The 20,052-nt window shown below is 27.7% G+C and overlaps 1 protein-coding gene across 1 annotated transcript; it reads right to left on the bottom strand.

The window, feature by feature from the left end:
- Window positions 1-236: 236 nt before the first annotated feature.
- LOC107439009 (cyclin-L1) lies at window positions 237-20,030 on the bottom strand. Its single transcript, XM_016051501.3, has 10 exons — window positions 19,701-20,030; window positions 17,961-18,035; window positions 17,777-17,886; window positions 16,502-16,622; window positions 6,920-6,981; window positions 4,492-4,591; window positions 3,541-3,645; window positions 3,312-3,441; window positions 1,752-1,836; window positions 237-1,649 (listed from the first exon to the last, which is right to left on the bottom strand). The coding sequence occupies exons 1-10, from the start codon at window positions 19,917-19,919 to the stop codon at window positions 1,175-1,177; spliced, it is 1,482 nt and encodes a 493-aa protein (XP_015906987.1). The 5' UTR covers window positions 19,920-20,030; the 3' UTR covers window positions 237-1,174.
- Between the last annotated feature and the right edge of the window lie 22 nt (window positions 20,031-20,052).

The following is a 20,052-nucleotide window of genomic DNA, read 5'->3' on the forward strand; positions in this document are numbered from 1 at the left end:
GTGTTAGCCTAATAGGAACGTATATATAGAATAAGCCAAGTAATTCGTATGCCTAGAAGGACCCTACAATGGTACCATATAACCAAAGGTAGGTTTGATAGATAGGGTCTCATTACCTAGGCTAATAATAATTAAAAATAGTGTTGTGAGCAGGTGTTTATATAGCTGCATATTTATCCCTAAACTTAAGATTAAAATAACAATTATGAAAAATGCTTAGAAATAAAATAACAATATCTATAAGAATCAACTTTATTTACAAATATCAATACCAGCTAGGTATTTTTTTCTTCTTCCTAGTTCGTGATTCATTGGAAATGACAGCAAACAATACTGTAACCGATAATAAAAAAGTACAATCAAAATATACATTTGTTGGTATAAAGTAATATTTCCTGTTAGAAACAATAGTTCATAAAAAAAAATCAAAATCTAGGTATCATGAAAAAGAGAAAAAAAAGACAGTAAAATTAATGGGGCACCAAATATTTCATTTAGGCAAGCAATGGGAGAGAAAACTTCATAAAATTCGAAAAGGCTGAATAAATAATTAAAGTTGTAATGTGAATGCAAATACTCTAACCTTCATGATTAACACAACAAAAGTAACTAGGTTCAATTAAAAAAGATTTTGTATATTAAAAAAAAAGAAAGGCTAAATAAGTTAGGAAAAAAAACAATATAATTCATCATTAAAAGGATATGAAATGAGTAAGTGCCATTCGTTAATTTAATATAACTACAAATCAACTATATTTAGAGAGAATGTGTACTAGGTAAAATGTTTTACCTAATTTTAACTTAGTACTTAAAAGATCAATGTCTTAAACATTTTTAGTTAACACAACAGGATTGTAGTCATTTCTTAACAATGCAAAAAATGCTCAAAATTAAAGAAAACAATTTTAATTTTTCTTAAATACAAAAACTAAAGATGATGAAAAGGTGGTAGAAAATCATGTTTTGTTGGTTAACAATTCACTTGCAAGCATGAGAGACACAAATTCAAAATAAATACAACCACACATGGTGCAGTTAAAATGAGGTAATTTCTTCAAATAAATCCTGATTTGGACAGATTTGTATACAAATTTTTTCTTTACACTTCTGTACATGCTTATGCTATTTACATATGATTAATTAATCTACTAAAAAAAATTCTAAAGTTATCACATTATCTCCTCTTTTTCTCTCTGGAATGGTGGTTCTCTTTAACCTTTTCTCTACGATTTTTATGAGATTTCTCGTGCAATGAGTTTGTGTGATGATGGTTGCGTTCATGTGACCTGGAACGAGAACGTGCATGATGAGATTTATCAGAATGCTTGTTTTTGTAGGATTTTTTCCCACTACTGCTATGCTTAGTTGGCGAGTATTCAGGAGATAGACTGTGTTTGCGCTTGTGGGATCTGTGCTTTGCCTTCTTTGAACTCCTGGTTTTTGATCTCGATCGGGATCTAGATCGATGAGAATCTTTAAAGCCCCTAGGAGGTGTCTTTTGCTTTCTTTTCGGACTAGAGCTATGACTGCTCCCACCACTACCTGATGAGCTGGTTTTACTGCGTTTCTTATTAGGCTCGGGACTTTGATAATTATCATCCAGGGGTGAAACGCTACGGCGTTTTCTGTGGTTAGAATCTCTGTGGTACCTATAAGTTAACCATAACATTACACTAGAGAATATAATAAAATATTTTTTTCAAATCATAAATTTAAAAATTAATTGAGCAGAGTAAAGAATTAATAGATACCTAGGGCTTGTGTCATTATGTTTTCCATCACTTCTATCTTTTTTGGAATCACTACTGGGAGATTTTACGCCATTTCTAGGTGAACCTAACAAAAAAAAAAGAAAAAATATATATAATTATACTCATTAGGAACTAAAGCCTGGAGCTTCATAGATATCTTTAAATGTAATTCTTTGATAAAAAATAGTGTACTTAAAATAATGGCCTATCCACATAATACCGAAGAGTATTCTTTGTCTTCGGAAATTCACTTAAAATTTATAGCTTGTAAGAAAGACTACTCAAAAAAAGATAGGGAAATAATATTCTTTGCAATTTGTCCTCTTTTCGTGCATCTGTTCCTTGTAATTAGGAATTCAGTTTTTAACTATAATTTTATGTTTTGTATGCATGTTCCATGATATATTTACTGATTATTGCCAATGCTCAACAAAAGGAAAAGTATTTCTCATGACGATGTCCTCCTGGAATTTTTCAAAGTGGATTCAATATAAGCCGGCACCTTCCATATAGCTTTTGAAAACTTAAAAAATTATTGGCTTATACTTAGAAATATATATTAGACAACATTGTAATGACCCTTTGCCTTTTTATTAGGTGCACCATAGAATCCACAACACAGTATAAGAAGTATGCCTGGCAAGTACCAGTTGGGTAAAAGAAAATATATTGTATTTTGAGTAGAAAGGCAGCTTAGTGGTGCAATTAACATTTAGCCAACTAGAGCATGTCCCCCTTATCAGGTATAAATAAAACTCAAATATATTTTTTACAATTGCAAATGTAGTTATTATGCTAAAATACATGTCAAACAGATTTTATTACAGTGAAGCACATATTAAGATTTTTAATTTCTCTCAAGTTGCTACCCGGAAGTTATAGTAATGCTTTTATATTGTTGAAAAAAATTCACAGAATTCTGCAAGTTTTAGTTTTAATTATCAATCTCTTGATCAAACATCAACTTTACATTGTTTAATAGTTGTGGCAATTTTTTTAAACGTGTAATTTCAGTAAGCCATTCTTTACGAACTGGAATATAACTTTATTTTCACATGTTAGCAAATAAAATAAAAAGCTTCCAAAATCACACGTTTCAAAATTTGTGCATGTGACACACGGTTAAATCAAGGCTAATACCAAACAATATTTCCTTTTCACTATTGGTTTTCCAACACCATACTTGGATTTTATAATCCAATTACAGGAGAGGGGTAAATAAGGACAAGATCTTTTTCTAAATTTAGATCCAACTCAAACTTTAAACTACTCTACAATAAAATAAAAAAAGGCTCAAATTTCTAACATTTCACATTAAGCTTTTTTTTTCCGCAAGAAAATCAAAAACTTAACCTTATCATAGAAACCCTGATTTTAGGAAAGCAGGAAAGATTATTTTCTGAAAATTACTCCAAGAAAATCAAAAACTTAACCTTATAGAAACCCTGATTTTTTCTAAAAATATAAAATAAGCTATAGCGCCTAGTGTTTCACACTCCAACCTAAGAGAATTTAGTATAGCTATTAATAAATATAATGGTTGTAATCATTTATGTTTACCCATAAGAGATGCAGCAGGTGAGCTATTTGGCAGGTTGTTTAATTGAGCTAACCCTTTGGCTTTAAGTTTGGCATCCATATGAGACTTTTTCAATTCTTCAACTATTTTCTCTAACTTCTCAGGATCAGGCTGTAAAATAATACATTATTAAAAAAAATAATTCTTACATAAAAAAAATCAACAAAACAATTGATTTAGTTAACTTTTCCTTTGATATTAGTTTATTACCTTCTTTCGAGTGTAGAGAAACAATATAGAGCCGCATATATCACTTATGTTTTCTTCTGAAACTCCAAAGACTAAGTACCAGGCTGGTTTGTTTGGCAATGGAATCTAAAAAATCAAAACAATAAATAATTATAGTAACACAATGCATAATTGAAGACCCATAATTATGCATTGACAAGAGGAAAAAAAAAGATCATGCCTTCCTCCTTCTATTAATGACACGCTCATCTACCAGAACAAGTGATTACAGCTACAGTAAATTAGTTTTACAGATAAAACATGAATTTCTAGGTTTGTATTAAGTTTTTGCAACCACCTTAGCCTTAATTTTAATGTAGCCAGTTCTTTTCTTCTTTTCTTTAAAAAGCAACTTCAGAGATCTTAAAAGAACTAAATTTTTTCCCTTATTGTTAAAAGTTGTTCATATACATACTTAAAATTAACATATTTGTGGAGTTCAAAATTATTAGTTACCAAATTTAAAAACGTTGTTAAATGTATTTTTCAGAATTTTAAATAAAAATGACACATATGCATACAAAATAAACTATTTTTTAAGATTAATAATTTTGATCACACTGAATTAATAAAGTTGAGAATAAGCAAACAAAGATTAATTTCATATTGCAAATATAAATTAGTGAATGGCATTCAAATTATTATTAATCTATAATTCAGTTCTAGGTTCAGCAATTTTTCTTAATCAAATGATGAGTATTGCAGCTAAACATATTTTCCACAAGTACATTAAATCAAATGATTAAGAGATTAATGATTTTTTGATTAGATTAATGAACACAAAATAACTAAAATGTATTTTTAAAATTCATAAAAATACTAAAATATGAAACTTGCTTATGATTCAATAAATAAACCCAAAGAAGTAATGTGTCACTAATTATGCCTTGCTATTTATGAAATATTGACATAAAATGAGAATTTATTAATTACCTGTAATAATCTAGCACTGAGATGAATACAGCTACAGGCTATTGCTTCTGGATCATATCTTAGAAACACATTTGTGCGAAGGCTATCATTCATGTAATTCCTATAAGAAAGAAAAATTAGTAAAAAAAGAAAACAAGAAACTTTAAGAAGTTCACTCAAGACGATAGATTCAGGGGTACTTAGATAGGAGGACACAGGAGGTTGTTCAGATCCCCCAAAGATTTTCACTATTCGGAAAATTCTGATAGGCCATTCGGCATATTTACAAAAATTCCTTTTCTCTTACATTTTATCAGAAAACAAATTAACCTATATATTAACATACAGCAGAAGTATATCAGGCATCCATTTCACGATTCTAAAATTTTTAACAAATTTAACTTCTCCTTGCCATTGAAAAGCCCATTTTTCAAACATAACAATTGTCATGGAGCTCTTATTTTTGAATAAGAATGATCCAGACTCACTCTTTTGAGATGAAAGCTAAAAGGCCTAGTAGCTTTGGTTAGTAATGTTGCATGAAGTTAAAGAAATATATAAAAACAATTGCATAGTGCAGATACTGTTCATTTTTAAATGCATAAAAATTTCTATGATTAAAAGACTGTAAAAAACATAAAGTTGATAGTTAACTTGTGGAAGCACTTGATTATTTCTCGTCAATTAAAAGAAAGTTACTACCACTGTCACTTTTCTATTCCAGAAAATATTCGCCAAATATGCCAGAATATTTCCAGAAAACTCTATTTGTTACCAAAATGTTTTTGATGGATATTTTCCCTTTTTTTGTGTGCAGAAACACTTTTATGTCTTTAATGGACAACTCTTCAATTTTGAATAACTTTTCATTAAGTAAAAAAATTATTTTGTCAGTTATTCAGATTTTAAGAAAAATTTATTCATGTGAAATTATAATTTATAGCTTTGCACTCTTAAGACTGAGGGTAAACAAAAGCGTTGACTCCTTTTTAATATTTCAAATTTAAAAGATGTTAAAAAAAAAAATGCAGAATTCTGAGAGGTTAAAAATAAAATTTTTTTAATACTTATTTTGGACGTATCAACTGTTAAATGCTCTCCTTTCTCTTTACTTATTTCCCAAACGGTTAATTTATTTTACTTATTAACTAGAATAATTAAATGTATAATCATCAAATCAGCAACTTGAAAATATAAGCAACAAAATATTTTTTTAAGTCAATGAATTGCATCCTTACATGTATACTTTATTGTAGAAGCGGTATGCCTTTTTTCACAATGATTATAGCTAATCTATCTCCCTAACTGTTAAACTTGATTTTATTAGAAATTAGACTTTAAGCAAAAAGTAATTTCTTCAGCACCTAAACCACATCATTGATAATGAATAATTGCAAGCACTCATTTAAGAATCGGTTTAACTGGAATTTCATTTGGCAAAATTGGAATGTATCATCCCAATAATATAAGTGTGCGACGGACTCCCTCGCATAGACTATGAGAACTAAAGCTTAATTTAAATTGTCGCATGAGAACACTGCCTTCAAAATGTTTAAATCTGACAAATCTACATGCCTAAAAAATGCAAAATTTAATAATTTTAAGCTGATAAATATATGAAGCATATGCAAAGAAAAACATTTATGATAAAAACTTCATTTACTTCCTAATCCACAGAAAGTGCTATTGTAGATATAAAAACCAGGGTTTGAAAAACTCAGACTTTTAATTTTAAATCTTTAATTCTTTTTACTGCCACTGAAGTAGAAATTTTGGAGTATAATTTGTTGTCTTTATCTGTATGTAATGATTTGAGAAATTGTGATAAGTAATAAATAATAATTTATGTGAAGGCCATCTAAATCCATAATAATAACCAACCAAAATACATTAAGCAATAGATTTCAAAAGGTTATAGAGGACAGAAAATTGCCTCAATTCCATGTTAATTTAATGAAAAATAGAATATGATCAAAATCACTTTATTTAGGTTATTAGGACCAATGGAATATATTGAATAGGAAAGAAATTTATTCACTTAGTAACTAAGAAATGTTGTTCTTATTTTCTTTAAGTTAGCATAAAGAATCCAGATTTGATTGATCTTTGAAAAATTTAAACAATCCATATCCTATGCTTGAAATCATGTTTATTACTCAATATATGCACCAATTGGCAGTACCAAAAAATTTCTAATATGTTAAGATAGTTTATTTTAAACCAGATGTCAATATTCATAAAAACAAGTAAACTTGAAAAATAGGCACTTTTACTTCAAAATGTGCCCATTACAGAGTTAACATGTCCAGATAAATAAAAATCTGACGCTTATTGTTGATGCATTATGTACAAAAAAAATTATGAGACAAAATTTCAACTAAGCCTTTACCACAGTGTAAAAAATGAAATTAGTTGCATTTATGAATAGCTGAAAAGAACTTATACTTACCAAGCAGTTTGCATTAGTTTTCTATTCTTAACCTTCAAAACTTCAAGAAGGGTCACAATGATCTGTAAATATGTAGAAATAAAAATGTAATGAATAGCTCTTATTTCCATGAGCCAGGAAATAAGGGCTGCAGCGATTCAATTGTAAAGAATCCGGGAAATATTTCTAACAGAAAAGCACCCCATTCTGAAACTTGACTTGAAAAATTCCTCTATGATTAAAAGAAGCAACACTTACCTCATCAGGCTTATTAAATATATTCTACAGAGAACAAAAAAACATTTCCTAAAATGAGTTTACATTGTCATAACATTTGCTTTATGTCAATAAACACCAGATGTTTTTCAAATTAACAATTTAGGTGAGATCAGTAAAAAAGTTAACACTTACCATTTGGAATATCATTTTACTATGAATATCTGAGTTCTAGATTTGTAAGCCTGTAGACAAACAGAATAATAAATAACAAATTGTAAAAAGAACAAGATCTTAAATTTCATATAGAAAAAAAGATACCCAATGGTTTTATATACTGACTTAATATATTTAAGCTCTTCTGATACCACATAACAAATAATAAATCAAATAACATTGTAGAACATGAATAATGTTTAGAAGAGAATATTAATTTATTTTCTTGGTTGAAAATAACAAATTTATAATTATTTTTCATTCATAATGCTTGGCAATTTTATGTTTTATGCAACACCACATAAATTACAGGCGAAGAAAAGATGCTTTCATTAACAATGAACTCTTGAAAATGTGGCAACAAAAGCCTTATACACCTTCTTAAAGATTTGAGGTTAGAGATAGATACATCAGGAAGCGAGATAATCTAAGAAGAAATAAGAAGCTAGAAAAATGGTATGCACTGCACTTTTTTGTTATAAGTAAGGCCCGGATTTTGATGACATTTGCATTTTTGGACACTTTTTATCCTTTAGAGCATTCTTTTAGATTCATAGGGCATTTGTTTTTAAATTTAGGGGCGTATTTTGCATTATAAAGCATTTTTTAAGGTGATTGTTATTTTTTTCGAATTTTTATTATTTTTTTGGGTATTTTTATTACATGAAATGCAAGATTTGTCTTATAATTTTGCAATTCATATTGTATCAAAGAATGTTTCAAAACATTTGCTAGAACATACATTTATGCTCTAGAATGTTTCAAAACACTCTAGAACATTATGACTAGGAGAATAAAAATTCTCCTAGTCAGATTTGCNATGGAAGTTGTTATATTCATTAAAGTTTCTATACAAAATGAAAATGTTTTGGAGTCGATATATTTTCCTTTTTTTGTTATTTTTGGATATAAAACATATTTGTCGAACTTAATGAACGTAGAACAAGTATTGCATTGCTTTATATTTTTTTAAACGACTCATAATAATTTTAAAGAGTAAAACATTGTTTTAGTTCAATATTTTTACTTCTATTTAAGTCATGTCATAAGGCATTTTTAGCGAAATTTTCGCACTTTTAAGGGCATTTTTAGCACTTTTTAAGGGCATTAATTGAGATTTTTTAGGTCATCAAAATCCGGGCTCTAGTTATAAGAATCAAGCCCCTATTATTAACACAGAAAACATTAACAATTAATTGTGAGGCAGAGCAAGAAACCCTGAAAATTTTGAGTGCAAGATATTAGTTATCGTGTGAATATGAACCATAATATTGATTTCTAAAAACGCTCTTATAAATAATAAAATCGATGTTTGACATTACAAATGCAAAAATACATATCCGAATACTAGATTTTAAAAGCATGTTAAATTATATCTTTCCATTAGCTGTGTAAAAAATAATAACACGAACTTAGTTTTGTATTTATGAAAATACTAAGCACTATATAGAACTTTGGTTGGTAATTGTTAAAACAAAATCATATTTAAGTAATAGAAAACTAATTTTTGTAATTTTATTGTAAATCAAGATATTAGTCACCCTAGATGACTAATATCTAATAATTCTAGGTGACTAATAATAATTATAGTCACCAAGAATCGAATTGATTGCTTGCATTGGACATTGGTACATACAGTCAACTGGACTAATATTTTAAACTATTTTGAAAGATATATTGAAAATTCCCCATACACAATTTTCTCACAGACGCAAAGGAAAGTTAGTAACAGTTTCAATTAAATATGAAAGACTTTGATAACGAAACCAACTACAGAAATGGCAATTTAACAGATGGCACGTTGAACAAAAATTATTAAGTTATTGATTTAAAAGAGCATAATACAACATTATGGCAGAGCAGTATTACTTATTTTTTTGAAATAGAGAGGGGGAAAAAAACACTACAGGTCTAAATGCGTCACCTTTATTTAGACATTCTGGTATATTTTCATATAAGAGGGCTCCTCATAAATTTCGCTATTGCAAAATTTTATATCTTGTCATTCAATACCAATAGCTTTTGCATTTAGAGAAGAAAACAGCAAAGGTAGTAATATTTTATTATTCTTTAAGGGCTTTATGTTTCCATTTAAACCTACCAGGGAAAACCTGTTTGCTAGATTGAGTAAGTTAAAAACTAATGGATAAATCTCAGATACACTTTATATAGTAACTATTACATTGCATATTAGTGACAACAAAATAAAGCATGCTTACTTTTAGTTTTAATTTGCAATATAAACGTCAATCCTTTTTTCCAACTTCAAAACTCATGACCTATTAGTCAAATAAAAATCCATATCTGGTTAAAAGAATGACTCTAAATAAGATCATTAGGATGTACAAACATAGTTGCTATGGAAACACTGCAACATGTTCCACTAATCATCCCGTTTCAAGCGAAGTTTTGTCTTGCCATCCTAAAAATTGAGTTACAGATGAAACACAGTAAAGATATAAGCTAATCAAAAGAATCCAACATGAAAAGACAATACCTTGTTGAAGCTTGTTCACTGCAAATTCAGCAAAGACAACAATACAATGGGTCCAAGATAGCTGGTGGCTAAAATCTTTGATTATAATAAAAAATTTAGGTTAGTGAAATAGAACAAGCAGCAAAAAGATATCATTAGCATCGATAAGAAAACTTTCTATTAAACTATGTTGTTTTTGAAGATTCTTCAAGCATAAAAATATCTATCAATCACTTAAATTTTATTCTTACTTCAGCAGAAATTTTTCAAAACTGCTATCTTGCGGAACAGCAGATATTTGGAGCAAAACAATTTACATTGTGTTTGTCAATGTCACTCTTTTGTTTAAACTGTGAGGAAAATTTTAATGCAGTTGTCTCCTTATGTAGACATCAATTTAACTAATTTAGACTCGTTATTGACATTTTAGTTTATAAACTAAAATTACAGGTCATAAAAAAAACTTGTATTGTTAATTCTGCTGTTGTGCTTTTAGGTAACAGATTCAAATAACGAATACAATGAAAATTAAATAAATTATCACTTACTAGGTAGTTTAGAACATAGAATACTCACTAACTTTCTATGAAGAAAATTTATCAAATCAAACTAACTTTTTAAAAAAAATTTTCTACAAAAAATAATAATCAAAGGTTAATCTAGGTCTAAACCACAACTACAGCTATAAATCCGTTGGTAAAAAGAAGCGTTTATCCATTACATAATAAATGTATTTTTAATTTAATCTTAAAATTGTCAAAAATGTTATTTTATGTCAAACAACATTTCATCTCATATCAAATATAGAGGCAATTATTACAACTGATTTACAGCAACCTAATAAATCCCACATTTAGAACTGCACTAACGAATTAAAAGAAATCAGAAAAAAAAACTAATTTAAATTATTCCTTAAGTGGATTCATTGATAAATAAAAAATTACATACACATATGTATAAAAGAAATACAAATTTAGACAATACATCAATATAAAAACATCTGGTGTTAAGAAACATAAAACAAAGCACAACACTCAATAATCAGAATTTCTTATTTTTACAAAATTCTTTCTAAAATAAACTTTTCAATACATACCTTTTAATTCCGTTCATTTTGAACAGTGCAATCATCAATCAGAGGACTTATGAGTGCAGCTGTTAAAATACATGTGAATAAAAGATAAGATAGAAAATATGAAATTAAAAAATAAAGTGTAGATTCTTTTAATCTTACGAGGAATTTATTCAACTATTTAATAAAAGCCTTGAAGACTGACCTCTTTTTAGTTTGCTGTTTAGAGATGTGGGTATGCTACAGATCAATATGCCAAAATTATGTCACATGAGCTGTTTGTATGGGACTTCAGGATAAAGGATAGTAGCTAACAGCAAAGAGGAGTCATTTAACGGATGATCTTGAGCTCTGAGTTAAGAACTTCGCTTGGGTCTATACTCTGTCAGCGAGAACCAATTGCAAAAGTAAACAAAGCAACATTACATACGATATTATTATTACCTATTCGGAGCAAAAGTCATAACTAACAGAATTAACCAGAAAGTGGCCAATACAAAGAGAATTGTTGAGGAAAAGTTGGCAATAAGCAGAAATCTTTTACGTAACTTCTGCTATTAATTCTTGCTGAACAGAGTATATTCGCTTTTGATATTTCTATATATTTAATTTAATTAGAAAAAAAAGTTTTATTTTTTAAGCCTTAACAATTAAACCGCTGAAGAAAAACAAAAAACACCCTGTATTTCCTGACTTTAAATTCATAGTATATTTAAAAATAATATAAAACAAAGAAAAAACTATCAGCAATTATCTGTAAGGTGATTCACATTTGTTAGTTAAACAGACTATCTCACTTTACTTTTGTATCCATAACTTTATCAGCAATAAGAAATAAATTTAGTTAGAGTCATAACTGCAATGCAATAACATACTACTTGCACCACTTTCTCATTTGGGATTTTTACTGCTCTTAATAATTAGGCCACATTTTAATTTGCAATACCTCTTACAATACAGTAGCATAGGATTTGTTTTTCTTAACTAAATTACAGCATATTAGCATGAAACAATAGTCATTAAAATTCACTAAATCATTAAAATACTACTATTAATTTGCACAGAAAGCAAGCCACTATAACTGAGTTTGCTCATATTTTTAATATAAAAATAAAACATTTTTATGAAAGAAAACGACTGATTTTTAAAATATATTAGAAATTCTTAATTTAAATATAGGTCATAATTAATGAATTAAAAAAATGACAACTTTCAGAATCTGTTGCATTAACATGAATAGAAGCAAAAGTTCAATAATTTAAAAAAAAAAAATTTTGGCTGATTTTATAGTGATGAATTCTATAATAAAGAAAACAAACTTAACATTAGTGTTTTTACATAATTAAAGAAATAAAATTGAGAAAAATGAACAGACATTTGTCCCAATCTTATACAAACGTCCGCATACTATTATATGTTAATGCACAAAAAGATACTGGAAATACTAAAAAAAAAAAAAAAAATTCGGTAAAAAAAAGAAAGGCCCACTTTAAACACGCTATTAAGTCCAAATTTCAAAACAATATCTTAAACATTTGGGGTAATAGCAAACGAACAGTCAAATCAAAATTTGTGTTAGTATGAGTTTATAGCCATATCTTTGGAGCAAATTGCAGGGATTGATTCTTTTCATGTGGTCATAAAAACACTTTAAAGTTTTTGATAATTTTAAAAAAATTATTCATTGTTTGCAGGTAATTATTTTACAATAAATATGTCTTGTGACCCCTTATAATTAAAGTAAATCTGAAAGATAGAATAAAACTAAATCTGGAAAAAATTCTGAAAGACTATTTTTTCTTCTTTTTACACCTGATTATTACTCCTTAAACTATTGAAAGTGCACACTAATTGGTAATAGCTGGTCAAGGGATCAAATGATATTTCTGGCAATTGCAAACAATGCATTAAATGAATATTTTAAAATAACAGAGCTTGTGTGCGAATGCCACCTATAATTTTAGTCTTCAAGAAAACAAAAATGATATTACACACAGCATAAAATTAGATCTAATTGCATAAGTAAATGTAATGTCGTAGGATAAAAAAAAATGAGGAATTACATTTTAAACTTGCAGATTAAGAATTACCCTTTACCATCATTAAGTGAAAAAAATATTTAATGTATTAACATAATCCTGCGCTTAACTGACATAAGAATAAACTAGAATGCACCTACAAACTTTTTATTCTATTATTATCAAATATTTAGTGCAGTAGAAAAATTTGAATTTAGACATTAGATTCCAGGTTTTATAATTTTGATTTAAAACTAAATGACGATAAATAATTATATATAAAAACTATAACGATGCAGTGATGTCTTGATCCAGCTTACCTGTTTGAAAACTACATTAAATACACACTAGCAGGGTCATTAACAATTGAGGGAAAAAGAATGAAATTTCCCATCAATTATTTTTACATTTAATAAGCAACATAATAAAGATAGAGGTGGCAAAATATTAAGCTTTTAATGCACTTAAAAATGATAAAATCCTAACCATTATTCTATTTCTATAGGATAATTACTATTAATACGTTAATATTTTGAAGAAAATAAAAATACATTTAAATAGTTTTTCTGTAACTGCAGCAAATTCTTTAAAGTAGAAAATTATAAAATAGAGATAATATTTAAAGGAATTGTGTTATAGGAATATAACCAGGGGTCTGTCTAGGTTTTTCTGAGAGGTACCTATTTTGTGAAAATTTAGACATAATTTGTGAAAAATTAAAAATTATATTAAAAAATCAACACAAAAATATGGTAAAAATATGAATTTATCGTGTCTTAAGGGATACAAAAATAAAATTTTAAGAAAAGTATTTTGTGAAACTACCGTTTTTCCTAAAGTTGATTTTGTGAAACTACCGTTCTTCCTAAAATTGAATTTGTGAAGGTACCGCTAAACGGTAGTAAATTCGGCCTGGACAGACCCCTGATAACCCTATATCATATAAATAAAATCAGTTAGTAAAAATAATGTAGTAAAACCAATCAATTTAAAAGCAAATTAGCTTAGTTAAGAAGCTGCAAAACAGTTGGTCTAACAAGTTTACAAATACAAAGAAACTTGATAATGATACACAATTGGAAAATATATACTTACAACACCTAAAACTGCACATTCACAAAAATTGAAGTTTTGAAAATCTTTTAATTTAAAAAAAAGGGGTGTTATCTGAAAATTTTAGCACTTCAAGAGAATTCAGACCACTAGGCAAATCTGGAGTTTAGTAAGAGGCAAAACTTGACAAATAAAAAATAATGGGGTAGCCAGTGCAGAACACCATTCATAGAATTCCCCCAAAATAAAAAATAAATCTTAAAGAAAATAACGCAAAGTCTAAAACTAGGTAAAAATTCACATTGTATGGCTGCAACTGATATAGGCATAACCTTGCAAAAGAGCCAAGGAACTAACACATCAGCAAGTAGCAACCAAAAGATCTGGTGGAATATTTGCATTTCATGGGCAAACATCTGATCTTCCTCACTGTTAGTTAACATACAGATGTTGCCTAGAAAGATATATTTTATTTTTATGATTGAGCTTCGCAAAACTCAACAAAGTAGTTTCATGTTATAAAATATATGAAATTTGGGTTGCTCATTACTTTTTTGCTTTGATATATTTTCCCGTAATAATCTGAGTGATAAAACTATATTAACGTGATTTGTCAGGAATTTTAAACATATCAAGATGGAGAAATTGAATTTTAGAGATTCAATTTATTAGATCAGGTCATAGAAGTTTAACTACCTACTATGTTTAACCATTTACTATACTATTTTAATATTTAAAAGTAAAATCTGAAAACTAATTACAGTAAAGACAAAACAGATTACCCAGCAATTAAGTTAGAATAGACTTAACGTGTGTTTAGCGATGCTAACATCACTGCAGAAACCTTAGAAACTGAAAATAGAGCATCTTAGTGAACTGATTTTATTAAAAAGGAAATTAAACTTAAAGGGAAAAAAAAAAGAGTAAAAACTTCACATGAATGTATATTACTTTATAGAAAAATAACTCCTGGGAACTAGATGTTATAGGTACTTTCACAGCTTAGTTACTCTAAATTAGGTAATTGCATGTTTTTACAGAAAGCAAAGTAAGCATTACAGAAATTTTTTTAAGCCATCAAATATTAAAAAAAATTGTGAGCAAAATGGTTTTTTAAACTTTTTAGACTATCACAGAAAATTTGAGGTATTTTGAATTCATCACACTGCTTTTATTCAACCTTATAAACGAATCCCTTGCAATATTCAACTATAAAAGTATTAAATACAAAAATTTAAATATTAACAACTCAATATCAAATATAAGAACATTAAAATCAATTTTAAATAACAATAATTTTGCCAAAATTAAACAGTTCCTTAAAAGTTATTTTTTTCTTAAATCAGAAATGTGATTCAAACTAAGTTACATACATATATTAAATAAAGAACATATGTATAATAAACACTCAAATCATAATATTAGTAATAATTTCTCTCTTTAAAAGCAACAAACTTAAATTATTCATAAAAAACTCAAAAATGATTTGGTCTATATTTCTAAAAGTTAAATCTTATAAATGCCTAGAAAAATTAACCGAAATCCAAATATTTTTTTGCATTGTCCTTAGATATTTAAAATTTATATCTTATAAGCATTTTAAAAATTGTTAGATTTCAGAGATAATTATCCGAGATACTGTTTCACAGTTAACTAAATTAATTTTTTACATAGGACTTGAGCTTCGTAATTACGGATCAGAAGAAATTAACCGAAGTTATAAAATACAAATTAAACTTCTTTAATTTTTAACCACACTATAATACTAAATTTCTAGACTTATACTTATTACACACAGCATACTTAAATATTCAAAATTGTTTCAAGCACATTTGCCAAGATTGACTAAAGCACACTTTTGAATATGAATATATATGCTATCACTTCTTGCAACCTGTCAAATAAAGCAGTAAAAAAAAAGATAAAGAAATTAAGTAGTGTGGTTTCTGAAGACAATCAGATCTTCGGGAGGCGTGTGAGATTGCAGAACACATTCTTTGTCTGTTGCCTTCATCCCCTGAATGCATCCTGTAGAATAAATAACAATTTGGAATCAGCATTTTTCTAAAAATGAAAGAAATGACCTTACCAGATACAGTTTATTTAGTTCATATACTCCAGTTACTTATAAAGGATAAAAACCTTATTTACATACCACATAGTCATTTCTTCCTGAAGAAAAAGTACATAAAATCCTTCTCACATCTTTATATTCATGCTCATTGAGCAAGTTAACGTAATACTGCATTCGAAAATTCTTTTACTGGCCTTGCTCAATTTCTTGCTACAAACTTAATCTAAAGCTTTTGAACTCTCTGAGAAAAAACTAAGAGTTTAAAAAAACTCTTAGAATTTTACAGAGAGTAATAAAAAGAAATTACAATTTATCTCAATGATATTAGGCGACTAAACTCTCAATTTATAAACGAACTCTTTTGAATTCTATTTTTAAACAATACACAAAAATGTGCGTACACCATAATTTACAGATAATTGCATCAGATTTTTTACAGATAAGAAAATTTGAATCTTTATTATGTAAATTATCTTACCTTATGAGGATGCTTCACATGAACACAAAATCCAAGCTCTTTAAGTACTCTTCTTTCTCCTTTGATTACTTGGTTTTTCAAGTTAATGTAATTTTGATCTAGTATAAGAGGCTGGATAGTTCTATAAATATAGTTTTAATTAGTACACAACACAATGTTTATGACCATGCAGAAAAAGCTGGTAAGGAAATAAACACTCTGTTTTAAAGCGCTTTGTTAAATTTTTGTATCTTATCAAGAACACACAAATCTTAGGTAAAGATTGCAAAAAATATGCACATAATCATTTAATCAAAATATATATATACTACCTATAAATTAACTTTAAGTAAAGCAAAAATTCCTAAAATATAAAAAGATTACAAGTGTTAATTTAAAAAGTCAATCAGTTGTGAATGATATACTTATAAATTTTCAACTATTTGCAATTTGATTAACAATGAATGAATTAAATATCTTTTATTTAGAGAAAAAAAAAAACTAAGCTTTTCCTCCTTTTCATCTATAAAACCAGTGTTTCTGGAAGCATTGAACCCTTATGACAATTTTATTTTCATGTAATAATTATTGCATTTTGATTTTTAAGTTCTTCCTTAATTGTTCTGGTCTCCAAGGTAACATTAAATTTTTTTTTTACTTTTTATGCAAAATTTTAGTTTGGAAATTTGAAATTAGCTGAAATATCAAGACCTCATCTAAATTACAAGTATATACAATCAGCACGAATTTCAATATTTTATAAACATGTGATATGTAATTTATAGAAATAACTATCAAAGTTCACACATATTAAAAAAAAAACAATGATTATGCAAAAACATTTTAAGAAATATATTTATGTTAATACAATCTGCAAGGTTAGTAAAAAATTTTAAATTAAAAATTTACTTATTAATTAATTTAAATTGCTTAAATAATTAAAAATTGCCAATTCAACTACTTTTAATTACAGTGATCAATTCTAAAAATCAAATACATAATGAGGAATGTACTACTGTTTACTTTACTTGCATAATGAAATCATAACTTTAAATAAAGAAAATTAAAAGAGGATTTCAATTTTCGCAAAAGAAATATTGTTTTATTTTTAATATTTTGATTATCTTGAAGTGGTACCTTACCTGTATTTTTAAATTATAATTTCAAACTTTTTTGGATGTTTATTAAATAAGCATGATAAACTAAAGTTTCATACCAATAACAAATTTAGTACTGTATATTTAGTACTATCTTTAGCATGATAGGAATTATATAATTTATATATTTTAAACTTACTTTCCAGCTTTAACTTGTTTAACATGATGAAAAACGTTTGCCACATCTCTTATCCGACGAGGGGCTTCTTCAATTTTTGATGCCAAAGTAATACAAGCCATGGCAATGACCTAAAATAAAAAAGCTGTTAAACAAACAAAAATTCAAAAATAAAAATAATTAAAACAAGCGAGACCTTAATTACCTCCATTGGCTGTCTGACAAATGACTTTGAATAAAAAAACCTCTGAAATAAGACCTGTCCTGTAGCCATGGCAGTCTGAAAATAAAGAGACAAGCTTAAAACATATTTCTTGCAACTAAACTTACTTGTAATATGTTTCATTAAAAATATTATAAGTGTACTGATTAGTGTTATTACAATTTATCCCTGATATGGTAGAGAAAGCGTATATTAAAAGTGAAAAAATTAGCTAACTATAATGTTAAAAAGAATGAATATTTATATTTATAAACACAACATGTAGTACAAAGGTATCTAACAAGAAACTTTTCTGACATTAACTTCTAATGATCTACATCAAATTGCAGGCTTACACTTTAATCCTATAGTAAGTCAGGGTTTATTTTAGGTGGGGCTTGTGAGGCAAGTTACTAAAACTATGAGTTACAAAATTAACAGTATTATTTTTACCAGAAAATCAAACAGCAAGGGATAAAGAATAAAATAGAATATCCTAGTAGATTTAATAACGAAGATTCAGGTCTACATTATAAATCATTGTTACAGGAATATGAACATTTTGTTGGAATTTGTACATATTCAGAATTTTTGTTTTTTGCTTACATTTAGAAAAAGATTAATTTATAAAATGGTTTAAGTTTTTACAAATCTTTCAATTATGCAGTTTTTTCCCACCTTAAGATCACATTTTATTAAAAAAACCTTATCCTGGGATAATTTACATACCTCTATATCACACTAATTTGATGCAACAGAAACATAATTTCGCTTCAACCTCCGCTTTCCACAAAATTGATTTGAAAAAAGAAAAGGAGGCTGAGTTTGACAAGTACTACTTCTGACTAAGCATAAAGCAAAAGCAGACAATATCAGTTTAAATGCCATAAGCAATATAAAAATTAATGTATAAAAAAAAGTTTAGGCAAGCTCATAGCTTACTCAAGGTATCTCTAGACTAACTTATTTTATATTTTAAATTAGTTATTACAGATGAAACAGAATTTGTAATGAAAAGTTTTTCCTGCAGCAAAGCATTCTCTAAATGACAGTGGTAGAGACATCATTAAGCATCATAGGTGCCAGAATGAAAAGGTAAGAGTAGGAAAAAAAAAGAATAGAACAGATTTTACAAAATTATAAATATTATAACTTTAGCATTATAACATATAGGGAATTTTAGGGATTATTATTGTCATCAAAATAAAAAAATTTCATTACATTAATTACAGTAAATGGTCTGGACTATATTCCATGTATAATGGACATTATATAAATTTGAAATGGGGATTCTGAATAAAAATAAACTGAAAATTTTAAAACAAAGACAATGAAAAGCTTTCTAGCAATTAATTCAATTTCAAAAGGGATCATTTTTCGACCAGAGGAATTTTAATTGAACCAGAGGAATTTTAATTATACCAGTAATATACCAGTAATAGAGTAGAAAATTCAATAAAATTACATGAAACAGAATTAATAATTTAAATGGACAAAAATCGCCATTGTTATACTAAAGCATTTTACACTACGTATCAGATAGTTTCTGCATAATCACTTTTCTACATTTAAAATATAGAGCAAGATAAACATAATAGATCATTACTATTACTACGCCATTTGCTTTTCTTAGAATTAGGCTTAACAAACATAAACGTTTGGCATGACCTTTATAATGAATGACGAAATCTCTTTTATTACAATTTGTTTTTGTAAAATAAATGAGTAGAAAATATCATTTACCTGAGGTAATCGGAGTAAAATACCCGATGTTTGAATCCATTCACAGCCTAATATTCGTAATTCCATCTCTGATTCAGGGTCCAATCCATCTACTTGAGAAGGTGATGGAGTTAGTCTTTCTGGTGGCAGGATACAATTTTCTAGCGATAAACTAACTTGCGAGTAATGGTATTTGTTCTTTTCTTCATTATTTTGAGCAACAATTTGTGTTCCTGCCATTTTAATTATTTATCTTACTAAATTAATTAGAGAAGCTGCCACTAAACAATGGCATCCAACCTCGTAGTGGCACGGAAAAGGAGTTGAGTTGCATACACGAAATTTAAACTCAAGACTAAGAAAAATTTTGTAA

This window comes from Parasteatoda tepidariorum, chromosome 8 (assembly GCF_043381705.1).
Source record: "Parasteatoda tepidariorum isolate YZ-2023 chromosome 8, CAS_Ptep_4.0, whole genome shotgun sequence".
NCBI classification, from domain to species: domain Eukaryota; kingdom Metazoa; phylum Arthropoda; class Arachnida; order Araneae; family Theridiidae; genus Parasteatoda; species Parasteatoda tepidariorum.

Bases quoted from the DNA above. Each gene is read 5' to 3' on its own strand.
- LOC107439009 (XM_016051501.3), bottom strand. From the start codon at position 19,919: ATGGCAGGAACACAAATTGTTGCTCAAAATAATGAAGAAAAGAACAAA. The intron at 16,623-17,776 runs GTAAGTTTAAAA...CTATATTTATAG, and splicing joins AAACAAGTTAAAGCTGGAAA to AACTATCCAGCCTCTTATAC. The intron at 6,982-16,501 runs GTAAGATAATTT...ACATATTTACAG, and splicing joins ATGTGAAGCATCCTCATAAG to ATCATTGTGACCCTTCTTGA.